The 21,468-nt window shown below is 41.9% G+C and overlaps 1 protein-coding gene across 4 annotated transcripts in view; it reads right to left on the bottom strand.

The window, feature by feature from the left end:
• The window catches only part of LOC141764413 (protein sidekick-1-like), a 293,487-nt gene that overhangs the window by 136,553 nt on the left and 135,466 nt on the right, over positions 1 to 21,468 (bottom strand). For 3 of the 4 annotated variants that reach the window (XM_074629649.1, XM_074629650.1, XM_074629647.1), the window contains exon 5: positions 16,449 to 16,582. In XM_074629649.1, coding sequence (XP_074485750.1) covers positions 16,449 to 16,582 — 134 coding nt within the window. Of the gene's footprint in view, positions 1 to 12,673; positions 12,784 to 16,448; positions 16,583 to 21,468 lie in introns of those variants that run through there. The other variant, XM_074629651.1, reaches the window with a different exon arrangement.

The following is a 21,468-nucleotide window of genomic DNA, read 5'->3' as shown; positions in this document are numbered from 1 at the left end:
TGAAACGTGGCTGCATTTTAGCGAGGCTTTAACAAATGAAGACGGTGTAGTCGAAACTAAAGCACCACCCACACACTCTTTAATACCATGGTGTCAGTTCAGCAGATAATGAACAAATGGTATATATTAGTGCTCGTGTATAACTGTGAATTGAATTGTTTATATATGTGAATGTGTGCGTTTGTTAGTGTGAGAATGAGAAACATTACTGGCTCTATAAATCTCAATATATGTACATAACTTATTTACACCGTGTTGTCTTAAAAGACCAGCTTCATTCTTGACCTTGACAATGTAATATGGTCAAAAGCTCCGCAAAAAGCAAGTAAGAGGTCTTTGAATTAAGATTGTGTTTTGTCAACAGCTGTTTTCAAGGTCAAAATGTAACTGCCAACTCAATCTACATACTGTATGTTTTTGTTTGTATAGTCTGTATTATGTATCTAGCCTTATAATGATTTAGTGAAACTGGTAGTTTTGAGGAGCGCAAATAGCAGCTGTTTCTTTTCATATATAACTCGGTGAATTAAGGGTTTATTTCCACCAAACCAGAGTTGGTGATTGTTGGAACAGTGGAAAGACTAACGAGATGGTTCTGATTTGAGATTTTGAGTTGATTTTTATTTTTATTTAGTGTGTTTTTCGATGATCAGTGAGGTAAAAGTACTGTTGTCTGACTGGAGCCTTGTGGCTTTGAGGAGAGCATATTAATTGTATTGTTTGTATGTTAATAAATTATAATACTTGTCCAAATCCCTGTTGATTTTATTTATTATATATTCACTTCAAAAATCGTCACAAAACATCGCACCGGAAAAGAGGCGAAAATTAGCGTGTTCACCAGGGTGTTATGTTTCAATTACTGTCGATTGCAGCTGGAGCTTATAAATATTTGTTGTCCTGGGAATGAATGCCGATTGTAACCTTTCCCACTAAAGAGAGAAGCCAGATGTTAGTGAGTTTTTTGTCCTGTGGGAGAGGGACTTGAGTGAAGCTACTGACTTCAGATTTGTTACAGTGGACAGTTTTTAAAAGGCAGCAAACAGCCTCACCTTTATCCCCAATTTCTCCATCTATAGTGTCGGATCCAAAGTGCTTCCACATTTCTCAGATGGCTTAGTTTAACGTGACTATAGTCTCCTCCTTTGTGTTAACAAAGAGACGATTGTCTTGTTTACTGAGGGCAAGAGGGCATCCAATAGATCAGAGTGCTATTTACGAATACCCTCTGCTGAAGTACAAGGCACAGCCTGTTACGCTTAACGCATCTTTCTAGGATTTCAAATAAAAAGTGACAATCCTGTTAGGAAATTTATTTTGAAATATTCTAATATTTGAGCTCGTCATATATTTGAGTTTTTTTCTTAATTGACTGCACTTATATAGCGTTTTTTTTATCCAAAGAGTGTTACAATTTGCCTCTCACTCTCACACACTGAGTAATAAATGGGTATGAGGTTCAGTGTCTTGCTCAAGGACACTTAAAGATGCAGACAGGAGGAGCCAACCCTGCAAATTAGTGGACAACCTGCTCTACCTCCTGAACCACCATTTAACAGTTTCTCAATTGAATTTCCATAAAATATACAAATATATACCATTATAGAAATTGTATTCATATCACTCTCCTCTACACACAGACACATAACATATTGCTAAGTCAAGCAACCAACGACACCATCACCTCACCCTTCCCTCTGCCATTGAACATATTTCCCCTTCCTCAGCAACTCATCGTCTGTCCTCCTATTTTCCTTTATCTTCCTTCTGTTCCTCCAATCCAATCTTTCCTTTACCGCCCTGCTCCATCATTCACCAGCTCTGTTTTCCCCCTCAATCTCTCTTTTTCTCTTCCACTTCTATTGCTTCAAATTAACATCTGCTGACTGGCCTGCTACTCCAATAACCTGTTACACCCAGCAGGAAGCACTGACACACAGAGACAATCAGTGTGTTCCGTGCCCAATAATATTTCATTTATATTCGGGATACTCTGAAAACTGTTTATGAAAACCCTGAATACAGCCAGTATGTGCTGATACAAGCTGGCATATGAACAGCGTATCCCGTTGGGTTGCTCAGTTTGGAGTCGTGAAGCCTCGCGTATTTTCACACAGTGATGAGTATCAGAATAAAGCATCACTACTGAACACAGTGGGGAAACTGTGAAACGTCTGTCTCCACGCGCACAGCGTCCAACTTGAGGCTTTAGATGGAATGAAACTCATATTCCAAATATTGCTGCTCATGCATACTCACTCACTGACTGACACACACACACAGTCTTGGGTTGCAGGGTGTACAGTGATGTGGCGATAAGGAACAGTCGTGTGACTGACAGGATCATTAAAATCACGAGCACCACGCTACTTATCTGCGTACTTGACACTTCATTCAGCATCCCCGTGTGTGTTCGTGCATTTCAGATGCTGCGATGGTATCCCTACCCAAGTATTTGCCTGGTGAAGTGCAGATGTCGATGGTACATCAGCTACGTTTCCGCCTACATCCTCCACAAAAACAACGCCTTTCTCCATCCAAACCCCCCTCTGCTTGTTCTAGTAGATGTAGCTGAATTTCTCAACTTAACAAACGTGTCAACACAAACTCACACTCTGTTTGAGCCAGAACACACCATTGCAACGATGACCACCTTAAAATGTCTCATCACTACAACCTCCCTGTGGCCCATTGTCCCAAATAAAATCGAGGGCTGAATCAAGCTAAAATGTATTCATGAAGTAGCCCAATTCCCAAATGAACTGTTGGCTATTACCGAGCAAACCAGTGTCTTCAAAAGTGAGCGAGGATTGCTTCATTTTGTTGTTCAAGACGACCAACAGAATGATGGTCTGTTGGTTAATAAACAATTCTGTGTTAGCAGACCATGCATGTCTAATGCTGCATTCCATTTCAACAGGGAAGTTGGAGTTCCCAGTGGGAAATGTCAACTGGAACGCCGCCTGAAGACGGATTTCCTGCTCAGAAAGTCGGACGGACCTCATGAACCCCAACCTCAAAATCCTAGATGGCTGCCCCGTGCATCAACAGTAAGAAGCTGTAGTAATATACTGTTTATCAGCACTTATGTCTTATTTGTGACTCAGTAAATCAGTCGTACACACAGTACTGTCCAACTTCTAACTGTGGACATGTTGCTACGGTGTTTGCATGTGCAAAATACCGTTTAATGCGTTGGTATCAACTGGTATTGCTAATAGGGGTGGGAATCACCAGAGTCTCCACGATACAATATCGATATTGTATTACGATACGTAAGTCACGATACGATCTTATTGCGATTTTAAACATTTTGAAGTATTGCTGTAGGATATATGGTGATATAGTGCGATTTTTTACCTTTTTTCAACTGCAAATTATGCAGTATGTCAACATCTGTTTTATCTAATAAGATACAGTTTTCACTCTGCTCATCTCTGAGTTTTCATTCATATCTTGAGGTCAGAGGTCAAGGGACCCCCGTCCCTTCAGGCCTCCCTCCAAAGTCACTCCCCCACAATTGTCATATAAACGTAAACAACAAACATGCTATTGTTAGCACTCTCAGCTGTCAAGATAGCAGGTTGTGGAAGACTCTGGTGATGCGCAATGAGTGCACGGGCAGAGTGCAGGCAGGCAGGCAGGCCATCCAATCATATAATTTGGGCCGATTTAAATGATTGGACGGGTTTATTACAGTCCTGCCACAGCCACAGATACCAAATTCTTCTCAGTTTTTTGTCAGAGCATTTGATTTATTGACTGATTTATAGGAATATAAAGAGAATTTCAACAAATATAACAAAAAATGTTTTTGAAGAACACTAACAACCCTTCCTTTAAAGTACTCGTCAGTGACACAGTTAAATCCTGGTGAAACCAAGTATGAACTTGTTTACCATCATTTTGATCCATATCATAATTTCCTAAAAATGTATCAAAAAATGAAACAATGGAGCAGAGACCCCTAGACAAGTACAACTGATCCCACTACTGGACTCCCTTTTAGATAATGCTGGCTCAACCAGTGCTCACATACACTATAGATGAAGATTCATACATCACGCTGCCCTGACTACAACTGGTGCCTTCCAGTGAAAAACCTGTGTAACATTAAAACTTTCAGAGCTTCTTCCTGCTGCTGCTCCCCTTTACCTCCACAGCCTCTGCTCGTTCATTGATTCTTAGAAACTCGTCCCATCCAGCGTGACGTCTGTGACATTTGGTCTGCTTCTTCTCCCACAGGACACCTCTCTCCCTACCTGCCTTTCTGTTGCCTTCTTTTTGTCTATTGACTATTCGTGAATGGAAAAGGATTTGAAGACAGCTTAAGTGGGCGTACAACTGCGAAATGCTCTGTCAAAGCCTTATACATGGGCATCCATCTTTATCTATTTCATCATGCTGTAAAACACGCATGCAATTAAATCCATAACTAGGTGGAACAAGTAGAGCGTACAAACATAGCCACACACAGTTCGCTTGTCACACTGACACAGTCCATGAGTCAGTTTCCTGTCCATCCTTCCATCACTCCATCTCTCTGTCGGTACACTGGGGTTTTAATTATAGAACCACAGAGGAGCCTCATTACGCTGAGAGAGAAAGAGAGAAGGGACTGAGACAGACAGAGGAAACAGACAGAGAGGGGAGACGGGGATCAACAAAGACAAGTCTGATCCCTTTGCAACTGAAATATTGAATATAATAATTCCAGACACAACCAGTTGTAGCAGGAATGAATCAAAGCACTGATTCATTAGCCAAGTCTCTTTATCAAAACCACTGGGTATTAGTGCCTATTTGTATGATCGTATGTGTGTGTGTTCCATATCTGTAGACTTTAAATTACCAGACTTTCAACACAAAAGAGATCATTGTAGTCCTCACACAAGGTGAGATCTGTCAAATTAACCTTCCAGGTTACAGTGCAGGTTAAGTGTGCTCGATTGGTACTCATTCTTCAAGGTTTACATGCAATTTAATGCATCAGTGATTGTAAGTGACCTTCAGGACGATTATCTACATAACTGCCTTTGAACAGCTTGAATACAGCCTTCCTACGCAATCTCTACTTCAAAAGGGTCGACTCGAGCTGGACCACAGATTCTTCACAGCATATAAATAATTATGTAACTACTTAAAGGAAGAGTGTGAGGCACTTAGGGGAATTTATTGGCAGAAATGGAATCTAATATTAATAAGTATTACGGCAGTCAATCACTTTTTTAATCGATTAATCACACATTTTTTTTCCTGTTCAAAATGTACCTTAAAGGGAGATCTGTCAAGTATTTAATACTCTTATCAACATGGGGGTGGGCAAATATGCTGCTTTATGCAAATGTATGTATATATTTCTTATTGGAAATCAATTAACAACACAGAACAATGACGACTATTGTTCAGAAACCCTCACAGGTACTGCATTTAGCATAAAAAATATGCTCATATCATAACATGGCAAACAACAGCTGTCATTGTGCTGACTTGACTATGACTTGCTCCGAACTGCATGTGATTATCATAAAGTGGGCATGTCTGTAAAGGGGAGACTCGTGGGTACCCATAGAACCCATTTTCATTCACATATCTTGAGGTCAGAGATCCACGGACCCCTTTGAAAATGGCCATGCCAGTTTTTCCTCACCAAAATTTGGAGTTTGGAGCGTTATTTAACCTCCTTCGCGACAAGCTAATATGACATGTTTAGTACCAATGGCTTCCGTTGGTTTTGTAGTGTCATATTATATCAGTATTTTCACTTACAGCTTTAAAGAAAAGTGTGTGAAAAGTGTGTGATGATATATGAAGTAACACACATGCTTGCTTTAATGCACAGCCAACAGTGGAAAATCACTGATGGATATTCAGCTTTTTGTTCATTTTAATCCCACTACGACTGACAAAAAGGTTAATTTCCCTAATGAACAACAGTAAAAGAGAAGCTTTTTCTAAACATCTAGCCATGTGATATTCGAGAGCCATCACAGATGGTCACAAAATGAAGGCTGCTGTGCAAAAATTTGGATTTCTTTGGCAAGTAAGCCTGAACACACTGCAGCGTCTGAAGCCCATGTGGTGTTTTCTTTTGTCTCCAAACTCTATTTTCAAAAGAACTTGTTCAAATCGGTTTCTGCAGAAACTGCTGTATCTGGCCGCCTTCAGCCAGCAGCATGCACAAATAAACGGACCAAAATAAGTTTCAGTGCTTGCCGAATGCTAGTTGTTGCTACCAGTGAAACTCCTCAGAACAGTCAGAGTGTAGACATGACAGCTGGGGTACTGATCGGAGAGAGTATTGTTTATCAACTAAAACCAGAGCATGGGTAAGAACCCATCAAACAATTCTTTTCAATCTTTAGTCTGTAAATTGTCACAAAGAAGAAAACAATTTGCATCACAAATTCTCAAAAACCAAGCTGATTATTTACCAATGTTTTGTTTTGTTCAAGCATCAGTCCAAAAATCCAAAGATATCACATTTACAATGATGTAACACAAAGAAAAGCAGCAAATCATTCACATTTGAGAGACTAGAGCAAGTGAATCTTTGGTATTTTTCAATTAATAGTACTTATGAAAACATACTTGCAGATCCATTTTCTGCTGATCCAACACTGGGTGATAAAACATGTTGATAATAATGTAATGTTGATATTTTATCACCATCTTTCAACAAAATCAAAGTAACATGTACTAATTTGATCTGAGAGCCGCTGGTGTTGTCTATGCACTGAGGTCCCTGTTAGCTAATAGGAGAAAAGTGTAACAGACAACGTCTGATCGTAACTGTGAAATCGTTGAGCCATTTTTATCTCGCTGTTAAATAAAGAATACTGGCAGCTGCTTCCAAACATTAACACGGACTCTGCTGGTTATTAATAAGGAGCAGTCATTTCAGAGAGAGAGAGAGAGAGAGAAAAAGTTTTACCGTCACTGATCAGTGCGTGCACCTGCACTTGTATCAGGGGGTGGTGAGTTGCTACACAGCTTCCAATTTGGCATTCGTTTTGTTTTTAGAGGTCACCCGCCAAAAACTACTCCACACGTCTGTCGCTACTCTCACTGGTATGACTAAAATCAGTCATACTCCCGGACCTCATGTGTCTCCACGTGGAGCCCACTGATTGTGGCACGGATCATTACGTTGCCATGTTGGTTAGAGAGGTTTCCACGGTGTTCCTTGAAGCCTACCAAGGCATGATGCAGCAAAATGCAAAACCCCTCTTGAGCGCATGATGAGAGCTGGAAATGACGACTGCACACAGGGAAAGGGGGGATTCTCTGATCCAACTTTTAAGCTTTTAAATGCGGGCTCACAGGTGTCGAGATCTGCGACACTACAACAAACTAACACACACACACACACACACACACACACACACACATGCAAACACGTGCATGCAAACAAACCACATGCATTCCACCCCACAAAAACACAATCACACACTCGCTCTCTCCAGGGACACTAAAACACCTCCAATTAGACGCGCCACAGAACAACTGGGATGGGACCTGGAGCAAAGACACACACACACACAGTCACACAAACCCAGTCACACACACACAGTCACACACACACACACACACACACACACACACAGTCACACACACACGTGCACAGAAAGATCCACGGCAGGCTCTCATTTAGGAGTCAGTGATGTGGAAAGGAAACATCTGGAAGGGAGGGAAAGAAACAAATGACACAGAGACACACAGGCATGCATAAAAATAACAACGCAAACGTGATCAGCGAGCACATGCACATTTATACAAATAAGTTTCAGTGTTCATCAAATACTTAAAAAAGCTTTTAAGAATACACGCTTTGAAGAGACAGTACGTTGTTTGTCATGTGCCATATGCTGGTTTAATGTTCCAAACAAAATATTCATTCTTCTCTTTTATTTTTTTCATATCTACTTTCTCACTTTTTCTTTCCTGTGTGTGTTAGGGCTGTCAATCGACAAAATATTTAATCGCGATTAATCGCATGATTGTCCATAGTTAATCACAAATTAATGACATTTTCTGTTCCGTTCATTTATTGTCTGTTCAAAATGAACCTTAAAGAGAGATTTGTCAAGTATTTACTCTTATTAACATGGGAGTGGGCAAATATGCTTGCTTTATGCAAATGTATGTATATATGTATTATTGGAAATCAATTAACAACACAAAACAATGACAAATATTGTCCAGAAACCCTCACAGGTACTGCATTTAGCATAACAAGTATGCTCAAATCACAAGATGGCAAACAACAGCTGTCAGTGTGCTGACTTCACAATGACTTGCCCCAAACTGTATGTGAATATCATAAAGTGGGCATGTCTGTTAAAGTGGCAGTAGACAGTATATTTTTGGCATCATTGCGCAAAAATTTCATAATAACCTTTCAGCATATTGTAATTCAAGTGTTCTGAGAGAAAACTAGACTTCTGCACCTCCTCATGGCTCTGTTTTCAGGCTCTAAAAATATCTAGCCCGTGACAGGAGACTTTGACCAATCACAGGTCATTTCATTGAGAGAGCGTTCCTATTGGCTGTTCTCCGGTCATGTGGCCAGAACTTGGCGTTCCTTCGCCAGATTTCACAATGACGGCGGTGTCACAAACTTTCTAATTTTACAGCTAAACCGTACACTACAAGATGATTCTGAAAACATTTGAGGAGAGAAATAGGCATTAACGTAACATAATATCGATTAATATTTGATCAGCGCTGCCTAGTTTGACCGTTTGGTCAGAGTTCGCGAGTGATTGACAGCCGGCTCTCATACACGGCAGATGGACAGCAGACCTCAGATCAGCTCTTACTGCTTGTTTTCCTCCGATCTGTGAAATCTTGCAGATGCCGTTGGGAGCACCGGAGGACACAGAGGTACATGATTTTTTTTCAGGTCACCTGTTTCATGTACTACTCTCACGATATAGCGTTTTATAATAAGAACTTTGTTTAATCATATTTGCTCCAATCTCGCCTACTTCAGCTTTAAGGGGAGACTCATTGGTACCCACAGAACCCATTTTCATTCACATTACTTGAGGTCAGAGGTCAAGGGACCCCTTCAAAAATGGCCATGGCAGTTTTTTCCTCGCCAAACTTTAGTGTAAATTTGAAGCATTATTTATTCTCCTTCGTGACAAGCTATTATGACATGGTTGGTACCAATGGATTCATATAGACAGTTTCATATGATGCCAGTATCTTCACTCTAGCTTTAAAACTGAGCCCGCCAAATCCAAAAATTGCAAGTTGCGTAAATGTGTAAAAGAAATTATTGGCGTTAAAGCTAATTGGCCTTAACGCGTTAACTTTGACAGCCCTAGTGTGTATATGTGACACCGTATGCGAGTCTGGGTTATCTGGAGGTCAGCGGAGTCAGATGCTACACGAGTCTATTCTTCAGCTCCTGACAAAGGCCACTCTGTCACTGCTCAGGGCCGCGGGGCGACAAGCCTTGCTTGATGGAGGCAGGGGGTTGAAAAAAGGATAAACGGGAGAAATGGAGTGATGTAAAATGGCAGACACCAGGGGAGTCTCCGACAGGAGGCGTAATCAAACTCAGACAGGCTCTCTTCCAATCACCAAGCCGAGGTAATCAAACTCAGACTCCCACACCCTCCTCAACACACACACACACACATGCAATGATTAAGGTTATGAAAGGTTACAAGTTTGCTTTACAATGCATTTATACACTTGGAGTAAATCCGTCCCTTAGCGCTCTCTTCCACACGCTCTTCTGCGTCGCTGCCTCCTCCCTGCTTTGTGATAGCTCTTCTTTATATTTGCACTCTATTCAGCTACCTCACTGTTTACAGTACTTGAGAGAATAACTGCCTGCTGATCGTCTGTTCTTTATTCAGCAGAATCAAATTTATGACTCAAATCATTAATGTGCAGAACTATGAAGTCTCAAAGACAAGCTGGAAATTTTCAAACAACTTCTGCCATCTTTCTTGTGTTCAAGAGAACTTATTCCTAGAAACTTTGTAGAAAGTTTGCATTGACTGCTGCCATACAGTAATTATGCAGGTACAGTATGTGGAGCATTTTAAAGGGGAACTACGCAGATTTTATTCATCAAGATCAGTTCACTAGTCAAGGAAAATGTAATCTCTATAAACAGATTCTGCAGTCAAATGTAGAATCTGCAGGCAACAGATGTTCTGGTTTACTTTTGTAGTCCGAGTATTACCAATCATGTTTAGCAGGCTTTGGTGGAATGCAGGCAAACAGACCGTGTGGAGAGCAAAAGAGTCTGAACGCATTGTCAGAAATGCAATCTCGGAGCCCATCGGCTATCGTTTGACGATGATTTTGCTTTTTATTGGTTTAAAATGAGCTTGTAAACTGGCTACTTGTGAAACAATCCGGTCGTACACGTCGTCTCTCAACTTCAATTCCATTCTAGCCAAAGAATGCTTATTGCCAAGAAGTGAAAGTAAATTGTTTGTTCCATTGCAACACCAGCGCCCAGCAGCAAAGCTACGCTTCCACCATTTTGGACTGAAAGCGACTGCTGGACGCCAGTAAAACTTCCGCCTAATAAATGCCGTACAAAAGTAAAACAAAATGATTTCTATTCTATTGTCATATTCTACCAAAATGGCATGTGTAGAACAAGAAAAATATAAAAAGCGATTTTAGTCCAAAAAGTCCAGTGGCTTGGCCAAAAAAACACCGGAGTTTTGTCTCTTTGCTTCTATACTCTTTGGTATCACGTCTCAAGTTGCTAATCGGACTGTAAAAGATGAGCAGCACACAGCAAATGAAGTCTTGGTCCGGATATCCGCTGGCAGAAATATGAAATATAGCCCCTTGCCCCCAGAGGCTTATCTGTTGTCAGACCGATAGTCGATGGGTTCAGACATTGTGGGAAGTGCTACTCAGCCTGTGAAAAGTTACAGTAGTAAAACGTTTTCTGTGGTTCTAGAGGGGGCTTTGTCAATCCTGAATGACGTCACCAAGGTCATCTCTGCTCTGCTTTGGAGAAAAAAATGGCCTGTGTTACAAAGTGGTACTATAGAATTTGAAAGATGTGAGCATTTACGCGGCAGCAAGGGTCTAACGACAAGATGCAATCAATTGCATTTAGGGACTAAAAGTCACAGCCTCTTGGCCTCTACTGCATCGATTTACAAAAAAATAAAAAATCTGTTTTGCAAGTCCCCAAACTTCATGGAAGTGAAACTGCTGGAGTGAAGTACTCTTTTCAAAAGGAAGCACTCGGTAAGCTGTGCTTCTGTGTGTGCACGTGATTTTCTCAGCTATTTTTGCAGTTCAGCAATCATTAACAAGTGTGACATTACCATCTTCTCTATAGAAAAGATAAAGGCAGCTGATCAACTATTGAGCCCAAAGCTGAGATAGCATTTAAAGTGCTACAGTAATTATATCAGCATATATGCGTCTGCCACAATCTCCTACCCTCTCTGTCTTCCTTCTCGTCTCTTATTCTGCCTTCTGTTCTTTTCTCCTGCCTACCCTGCATGCCCTCCCCTCTATATCCATACATTCATGCGGGATCATAACGTCTTTATCTTGGGTTGTCTGAGGTCTCAAGCCGTTTTGTCTGTACATGATATACAGAGTGTTTTCCGTGCATGTGTCTTTTGCATGTGTACAGTGTGTGTGTGTGTGTTCTCTCTAGTGACTCTTCTCTTTGGGGATATTTTGCAGCTCTAATGGTCTGATGTATAAATCTACAAAGACCTCCACTGCTGTGAACTGAAGAGAAGCACACTCACATGCCCACACTCTTCTGGGCAACAGGGAGACTGACTGCTGTTTTGATTGACAGGCTGAGGTGTGTGTGTGTGTGTGTTAAAGAGAGACAGAAGGGGGAGAGATGATAGCAGGTAAGCATGGAGCTTAATTAATTGGAGAAGGGATCCTCATCTCCTGTCACTAACAGAAACACCCTGAGGCTATTAGAACTCTCTTTCTTTCTAATGCAAAAATACACAAGTGTATACTGTGACTAATTGACCAGATCTGCACCTTGAATGTGACCCTCCCTCCCCAGAGTGGCTGTGTTGATGTGATTCGTTATGTTGACTAACTTGATATTTAGACACCTTGTACAGCACATGTTCTTCTTTGAATATTTAAGATTCATCTTCTATCAATCTGTCATGCTCAATATGCAGTGATAACTGACTGCAAACGTCCTCTGTAACACCATATGTTGCCGGCGGTAATAATAAAAAAAAGCTCCAGGAGCTGTTTATTTTAGAGGCGGGCTGTTCTTCCACTGATTACAGTGTGCGACCTCTCACCAAGCTGTTGAGCTGCTATCAATTGTGGCTGTTCTAGCTCGACCATGGATGACAGTTAGTGCTTTTATTCTCAGCAGTCTAGGCCACACTTACAGGATAGTGGTCAGGGACATGCAGATAATGGATCTGTCAAGTAGGCAGGTCACACAGCTGGCTGGGTACCACTTTTCTCGGCTCTTACAGGCTTTATGGATTAGCCAAAAGATTTTGAGTGTCAATCTTCACACAGCACAGATGTGACAAGCAGGTCTTCTAAATGTGACTGCATCTTAAGTGTTAATGCCTGTGCTTGTGTGCAAGAGCTACACAAAGAGCTTTCTCCACCAGCAGTCCTGACAATAACAGGTTGTTGGTCATATTCTCAGTCTACATCGGTGACTCACTTCATTAATTCTTCTTTTCTGCCTCTTTCTCTACCAATCCTCTTTCTCTTGTTCTTCTCTGTTGAGCACAACGCTCAAATCAAAGTAAGAGCGTGGAAGAATGGGAAATAGGTATCTCATTTATTCTGGTGAATTTCTGCAAAGAAAGAGACAACATTTTTAGAAATAGAAAATGTGACTGACAGCTATGAACTTCTGTCTTCAGATCTTGTACAGGCTGCTTAATGGAATGGAAAAGTGAAAAGAGGGGAGACAGGAAATGGAGGGAGTCAGAGATAGGACAGGAAATGTAACAAAAAAAAGAGAGGAGAACAAAAAACACAATTTGCATGAGTCCATTCACATGTTTCGTGTGTCGGCGGTCAGTTAACCTGTTGAACTGATCATCACTTCAGTTTAATCTCATTTGCACAAAATTGACTCTTTTCTTTACCTCAAATTTCCTGCTAGCAAACCTTGACTGATCTCTATCTTTAATAGGCCCAGGCTGCTGCTCAGTGCGTACACTCAAGACAGGCATCTTTTCAATCCAAATTAATCATCTACTATTGATTTTTTGTATTGGTTTTTCTTGCATTCTCATCTTGCAGTGTAATCAGTGTAGTTTGCTATGTTGCGGATACATGTAATATGATCCAAACACATTCACATCTGCAACACCTTCTCCATTTCCAAAACCAACCAACTGGAGGAGGGGCTGTTAAAGGTGCTATAAGCGAGGTTCAGAGCAATTCTATTGCCTCCACACAGCTCTCAACATGGCGACGGCTGAGCCAGCAGCTCGCAGCTAACAGCGCTAACAGTGAAAACAAGAGCAACACTGCCGACAGAGCTAATAGTGTTAACCTGAGGGGGAACCGGAGAGTGGGTGCTACGCTTCTGTGAAGACGCTGTTGGTCGGGACAGCGTTATCAGCTGTAACCGCCGTTATACAAAACACCGGCACATTCGGGTAGTCCCCAACCTGGGATTTATCACACTGACATTGAATATTCACTGATCATATGTGCCTCATATCTCAGTGTGAAAGCCTCGGTTAAACCGCTGCACAACAGCTTTTCGTCATTTTCTCTCCTGTGACATTTTCTTTCCCCCAAACGGGAGCGCGGCCTCGGCGATGCCGCATCGCTGGTCTGGTCTATAGCTTGGAGCCATAAAGACTCTCTATTATAACTTTTTTAGGACCCGTCAGGGGAACAAATCTAAGATCAGCGTTTTTTAATTTATTGTTGGTGCAACAGAATACCTAGCAACTGTTTGGAATAACGTTAATATTATCAACGGTTTGTTTAAAGTAGACGTGTTTCAAATTCTTCTGTTTACTCTGTTATCATCTCTGAGGGACACAGGATTGTTTCCCCCCAAAAGGGGGCGTAGTCATGCGAGCCTACTCTGGATGAAGTATTGCTGGTCAGATGCGTGGCACGCTCACATGCACGAAAAGGCACGCGTGGCCGGCCCAGCTATGTCAATAAAGCACGGAGAAGCTTGCATTACAACACACACAGAGAGAGAGTGACTTCATTCTCTGCTCAGGTAGACATTACTCCTCTATATCTTTACAAAGCAAATAGCTGTTTGCTGCTATATTAATTCTCTGGAAATCGTATAGAGAACCACTAAAGGTTTAATATGGAGGATTGACTTAGAAAATAAAGCAAGAAGAAATAAATTTCCGTGTTTCATTGTTTGTTTTTGTCCTTTCTCTTTCTCATCTTGCTCTTTGCATCGTTTCGACTTTTTCATTTGTCCTCCAGTTTTTATTTAATCCCTCTTTCCTCCATTCCTCTCCAATCTCAATAACAAGTAACTGAATCAAACATGCTGCTTTATAGCGAAGGATATTTACCCGAGAAAATGTTTATAGTAGAAAATACACACTGATAAACAGCAACAAACAAACACACATGCGCACACAGACGTTTATGGCCGAAGACTGATCAGTGAAGCCTAACTATACCCTTACGATTCCTAAAAAACGCCCAAGGGAGTACTCCACTCTGACAGCTGTAACAAGGTACTGTGCGTATATTTATGTGATTGTGTGTGTGTCTGTGTGTGTGTGTGTGTGTGTTAGTGTGCGTGCATTTGTGACAAAGGATGCCAAAGGATACAACCCTGTAAAGAGAATCTAATTAAAACTCTATACAGCCACGAGGGACAGAGTGCTCACTCTCTCCCCCCTCCTCCTCCTCTCATTTAACCATAGCGAACACTTCAGCTGAAGGACTGTTAGACAGTAGAGTCTATCCTCTGGCCTCCAAGGAGAAGCGATATAGAGAGAAGGACATAAAGTGATTCAGCGATAAAGGCCTTGACAGAGGCAGGAACACAGAGGGAGAAGCAAAAAAATCACCAAACATCAATTTCTTGTGAGCGTACCCTATTTCTTCCTAAATGGACACAGCACTGCACGCCATTCACCAACATTCACTAATCAAAAACAGTTAATTAATTCAGGATTTTTTCAATTCAAATGGAGCTTGCATGACTTAACCCTTGTATTTAACAAACTCATATCAACAGGCAATGGAAAACTCAGATTTTAATATTTAAAAAAAACAAACAAGAGTCTGTAAACACCAATAGATAGCCAGCGATATCTCCATCAACACTGGCATCCCAGATTAAGGCTATGATAACCTACTTATTGTAAAGAGTTGTAAAAAGTTGCGTTCCAACAGCTGGTCCCATTTTGGACCCATTTCCAGATTGGTAAAACTCGTATCAAAGATAAAAAATGCAGTGCAGTCAATGAGCCGCAGCCTATAAAGGCCCGCTGTGGACGACATGCTTGACTCAGTCCACAGAGTCCTGGAACCCCGCCTCCGCGGCTACATGGAGTGCTTTATTCAAAGTTTATTAATATCAAACACGTTGCATGTCCAAATTGCACCAAATTTAACACTGCACTCTCTTGGGTCCCCAGCAATAAACACACCAAGAGTGAAGTAGATCGTATGAACGGTTCTCCAGATAAGGGAAGGACACACACACACTTAAAGACAGAGATTCCTTGCTTTATAGTTAGATATCTCATCTCTCCTCGGCCTTTATTAACATCAATGTGCAAAACATTCAGGTAAGAAGGCCTCTCATATATAGCCGGATGATGATTCTTTCTTTTGCTGCTTTTACCACTTAGCATCACTCTACAATCATGATTGGACAGTGTTATTTTGTAGTTTAACAAGACTACCTGATTGTTGAGTCTTCTCTGATGAAACGATCTATCTGTGTCACGCCAATTTCAGTTGTTGGAATCTCCCAGTTAAACTTCCATTCATATGATATCAATAATTTAAGCTTCTCATCTCAATGAGCCTTCAGTATAAAGTTGATTACATCAGCTTTTCTAATTTGTCAGATATTTAATCAACAGTCACGTCCTCTGCTGCTCATCTCATTAGCAGGTTGTATCTACGGGTTGTCAACAGTAATTACGTCACCACTCAAACTGCCTTGTGAGCCAACAAATAGTGCGGATTTCAACTGAATCTTTGAGTTTTAGATGTTTTAGCAAACTGGATTCAAATGCCATCAAATCCCAACTCTGCTGATAACACGGAGAACCAAATTAAGCTCCCCGAAAGCCTAAAAAAGGTGAAGCAAAGTCAAATAATGAGGAAGCAGCAATTTCTGAAAGACTCTGAAAATCTTCTAATCCACAATCAGTCGTATTTGATTATGGAATAAACTAAGCTTCATCGTGAGATTTAAATATGCTGCAGTGCTGTTTGATATTACACCCAAACCTTTTAGAAAGTTATTTTACCTGAGATGCTCAGGTAGACGGCGGGACTCGTCACATTCTCTCCAGTCATCTCGTTCACCGCCTCTACGTAGTAACGTCCAGCGTCCGCCGCAGTGGTTGCCAAGACGACCAGCTGATTGTCCAAAGTGATTGCACTAGTTGGGCACAAACACAACACACAAGAGATTAGAAAGCAAAATAACAACAACCAAAAGCAAAACGTGCCTCCTTCTAGCGTTGCTCCGTCTCAGACGAGTACACTGCTCAAACTAAGACTCTGACAAGAGGAGAGTATTTGGTACATGGATCATTTAGAATTCATAAGGGGGGGAAGGAAACATTGAATACATTCATCAGAAAGGAAAGAGGATTCGGAGAGCTTAAATAAATCTCTCCTCCTGTCTCAGATTGATATGTGGCTCATTTTGTGTCTCTTTCATTCTTTTGGCCATTCCCGTTGTTTGTGTATTGTCTTCTGTTCTCCCTTCTTTACACTGATCCATCCTCATTTCCCCACGTAGCAGCAGCAATCAATACAGCACAAACATACAACACACAATCACAAACACACGATATCTAACGCTGTTCTCACATGAGCACACAGAGATAAGAAACAATCACAAACAGACTTTGTGCTGCTGCTGTTTGTCAGGGGAGCATTATAGGACGAGTTGATTTTGGAGGGAGACGGTGATGGAGAGGAGAGCGGGAGGGAGTCGAGGAGGGTAAAAAATATATCCGTGGAGCTCCGATTTCCATGTGTTTGAACTCGTGTGTCTGACACAGATGCCGCCAGGCAGGAAGCGCAGGTTGATGTTTTCAGTGATGCTACTTGTGTTTTCAGCATGTCAGTGAATGTAAATCTCCCAATATTCTAACCTGAGAGCTGACACTGAAATAAAATCAATATGACCAAAGGGAGAATAAAGCATATTAAAGTGAGATGATAGTCTTTTATTCTGATAGACTCTGTCTGATTCTGTGCCCCCGCAACACAGTACACTACATACCGTATGCTGTGTTAAGATTGTGAAGCCCTGCAAGACAAACTTGTGATTTGAGGCAACATAAATAAAAAATAATAGAAGAAAACACACAGAAAAGGAGTGTGCTTAGATCTGGGGAGACGTCATTTTGAAAAAAAAAACATCTGCAAGTGTATGCGTTTGTAAGATGTGTGTGTTTTTCTGTGAGCATTGCCACTTTATGCCGACCTGAATCAACACCATACCACGTGTACCGACAACAAGCCAAGTCCAAAGTCAGAGCCCTGGGTTAATGGGGAAGTCCGTGCCAAACTTAACGCACGGACCGACACTTACAGGAAATCCAGGTGTGCAGAGAGCTATTACAGCAGTGGCAGCGCAAAGAGACACTACAGGGACAAAGTGGAGTCTAACGACCAGGGCTCCAACACCAGAGACATGGGCTGGACTAAGAAACATCAGTTTATAAGAGTTAAACCAGCAGTGCTGAGGTAATGTCTAGATCTCTCACAGATGATCTGAACACCTACCCACTTCTATGCACACTTTGAGATCAACTCTTCCTGACTCACTGTATCCACTTCATTTTGCATACTGGCCAAATGGATCAACTGATGACACCATCCCCCTTGCCCTCCACACTGGCCTCTCTCACCTCGACCAGAGGAACACGTATGTGAGAATGATGTTCAAAGGCTATAGTTCAGCATTCATCAATCATTCAATCAATGATCGTTGTGAGCGACGAGACTGTCTACAGAGAGGAGGTCAGAGCTGTGACCTCTTGGTGCCGGGACAACCTCAATCTCACCGTCAGCAAAATTAAGGAGCTGATTGTGGACTACATGAAGAGACATGGAGAAAGACACGCCCCTTTCTCTATCAACGGGACTACAGTTGAGAGAGTCAGCAACTTCAAGTTCCTCTGGGTTCACGTCAATGAGGACCCGATCTGGACTCATCACACAGACACCATCACCAAGACTGCAAGACAGCGGCTCTTCTTCCTCCGCAGTCTGAGGAGGTTCAATATGGACTCCAGGATACTCTGTATGGCAGTTGCACCGCCCTCAACCTTAAAGCTCTACAGAGGGTGTTGAAAACTATTCAGCACATTGCTCAAAACGTATGCTAAATTTTGACGAGGAAAAACTTTTCAAACTTTTTGAATCGATTGACAGCCCTAATCTTAGCCCTATATTTGAACTTGCACTTTTACATCTTAGAATTCTCATTTTGCTTTTACTTACACGATTTTCTTTCTTTTATACGCATTTAATGAGCATTGTTGGAGGGGAGATCCAAGATTTTCATTGAAAACGGCTGCTTCACTCTAATTGTTGTGCATATAACAATAAAGAACTTGAAATAGAAAAGGTACCTTACTGTCTTTGCCAACACTTTAAAGCTGGGAAAAGATTTAATTAAAGTTTACCACAGCATCTTGACTACCTGCTGCTATTTGATTATCAGATGAGAGAGATTTAGTGTCATGGCTGCCACCTCATGTGCCGCCTACGCTCCATTCAGGTGGTGCTGCAGAGTTATAAACGGCATGTTGTTGCTGGCACAACCAAATTGAGCCCAACCAAATATGATCAACCATCATCCACAGCTTAGAGGTGATTATGTTGATGCACCCATGAACATGAGATCATGATAACATGGAGTTGTCTGTATGTGCAACACATGACGATCGGAACTACTGATTGAACTACATATTGATTGAGGAGAGGAGAGGAGAGTAGAGGAGAGAGCGTGGGGTTGTTTGACACACACTCCCACAAACACACATTCACACACAGACAGAATTCTTCAGGTCTAATTTTATTCAGTGTGATTTCCCAGGAGAACATCCACAAGAGCCCGAGCCTCAACCCTAACACTGACACTCTATTTGTGTGAGTGTATGTTGCTTTGTGTGTGCATGTATGTGTGTGTCGCCACTCAACCGCATCTCACCGCCTGAAATAGAGGCCTTAAGCAAACCTTTCTCCTGCTCTCTCCGACTTGTTCCACAGTGAGGAGAGATTCTGCATCCTCGCCGAGGTCTGTAGCGCAATTTATGGCTGTTAAGCTCATTAACTGCACTGACCAGCCCGTTTTATCACATCTGTTTTACCCAGCACATGCTGATTAATAGACGGTGAAGGCATGCTTCCACTTGCCTATAGTGTCTGAGGAAGGAGAGAGCCTGGGAGGTTCGAGGGAATCTAAATCCACCAAGTTATTAACAGTCCGAGGAGCTCAGTGGGCGGGTGCGAGAAAGCAGTAAGGCCAATTAAGAATGCATATTAACGTCTGAACATTTGTTGAGTTGAAAGTCTTTTTTCATGTAGTATTTTTCCTCATTTACATACGATGTACTATATACATGTGAAATGACTTGTGAAGACACTGGCTGGCGGCTACAGCGATTTGCTTTACGCTTTCATTTGTTCCAAATTGGGAGGTCTCAGGCTTGCTTTGTCATAAAATAACTTTTTTATATCGAAAAAAGGAATTAAATGAAATATGCCAATAAGAAGTCAGGCAGCAGAGATTAGAGGACCTAAAGTCACATGGATTTCCCCTCAAAAATAATAAAACGTTCTGAGTAGCTGGAGGGTGGTTAGACAATCTCATCCAAAGAGCTACAATATAGTCGGACACACAAGCAGGCATATTAATAGGCGCGCACATGAGCTGCTTACGCACGTCTTTTCATTCTAACTGAATTGCGATTAGTTGAGATTTAATATAACACAAACTCAACATGCGACTTTCTGCTCTCTTTTACATTTAATTAAACTGGACAAAATTGTTCTGGCTCTTTTAATTAAAGACAAACTCGATTGTAAAACAGTGCATGACTCTGCATGCTTATGTGTGTGTTGTGTTTGACAGTCTATCCCCAGGCAGAAGAGGGAAATTAAAATACAGTAATCAACTACGTCCTATTCCCCTCTCCTTGTGCATTCCTCCCTGTATCCCTCATCCCAGCTCAAACAATAAAAAACAGTCTCTCTGCCTCTTTCTCTTATAGCCCATTTTCCATTCTCCCTCAGATTACAATCTGCACATTTCTTTCTTGGTTTCATCCAATTTTCTTTGCGTTTTTTCTGTCTCTATTTTTCTCACTATCCTCCCCCCTGACTCCATACAACTGTCCTGTCTTACCTCCCCTCTTCTCCCCCCCTAACTCTTTTGAACCAAAGCACCAAGCCAGATTGGTCTTTCATTAAGTGTCTGGCCCCAAACACTCTCGGGGTGTCCGCATCGCAAGGCTGACTGCTGAACACACACACGCAACCCCCCCCCCCCACACACACACACACACACACACACACACACACACACACACACAAACACACACATGCAAGTGTGCCAAGAGCTAATTAGCACAAACATGTTGCAGGCCAGAGGATGAGTGAGCGAGTCCCCGCAAGTGTGTGTTTTGTTTTTGTTTTTTTTACATCTAAGTGCGTCTAAGAGTGTGTGTTGGGTTTGGGGACTGTCTCTCCTGCCAACAGAGCCCACCGCCTCGGCCCTGTCTGCCCTCCCTCTCCATCTCTGATAGGCAGCGAGCCACCTTCTTAAACCACACTGCGTCTGACATACAGACGGCAGGGCAGGAAGAGGGACACTCCACTGTAAACCAAGTCCAGACAGCTTGCTTTCTGGCAGCTTCATCTCCAAAGCAAGTGCCAGCCAGCCACCCACACATTACACTGCACACATACACACACACCTTCTCACACAGGTACTCACACAGTCGGGAGCATTCACTGTCCCTTGCAGCCGTTTTAACCGGATGTTTGCTTTGGCGTATAAGTCAGTGGACACATGAATACACTCTCTGTTGGACTGATTGATAGTTAACGTACGCAGGTTCGTACCTGTGAATGCTACATTATGTGTGTGTGTGTGTGTGTGTGTGTGTGTGTGTGTGTGTGTGTGTGGACCTATATAAATCCTTCTCAAACTTAGGATTTTGTTATAACAACTTCACACCGGGTTGAGGTATTCAAATTTTTTAAGCATTCCTGCTCTCCAAATTGCCTGTCAGCCTGAGT

This window comes from Sebastes fasciatus, chromosome 3 (assembly GCF_043250625.1).
Source record: "Sebastes fasciatus isolate fSebFas1 chromosome 3, fSebFas1.pri, whole genome shotgun sequence".
NCBI classification, from domain to species: Eukaryota; Metazoa; Chordata; class Actinopteri; order Perciformes; family Sebastidae; genus Sebastes; species Sebastes fasciatus.
This window is presented reverse-complemented; position numbering and strand designations above follow the sequence as displayed.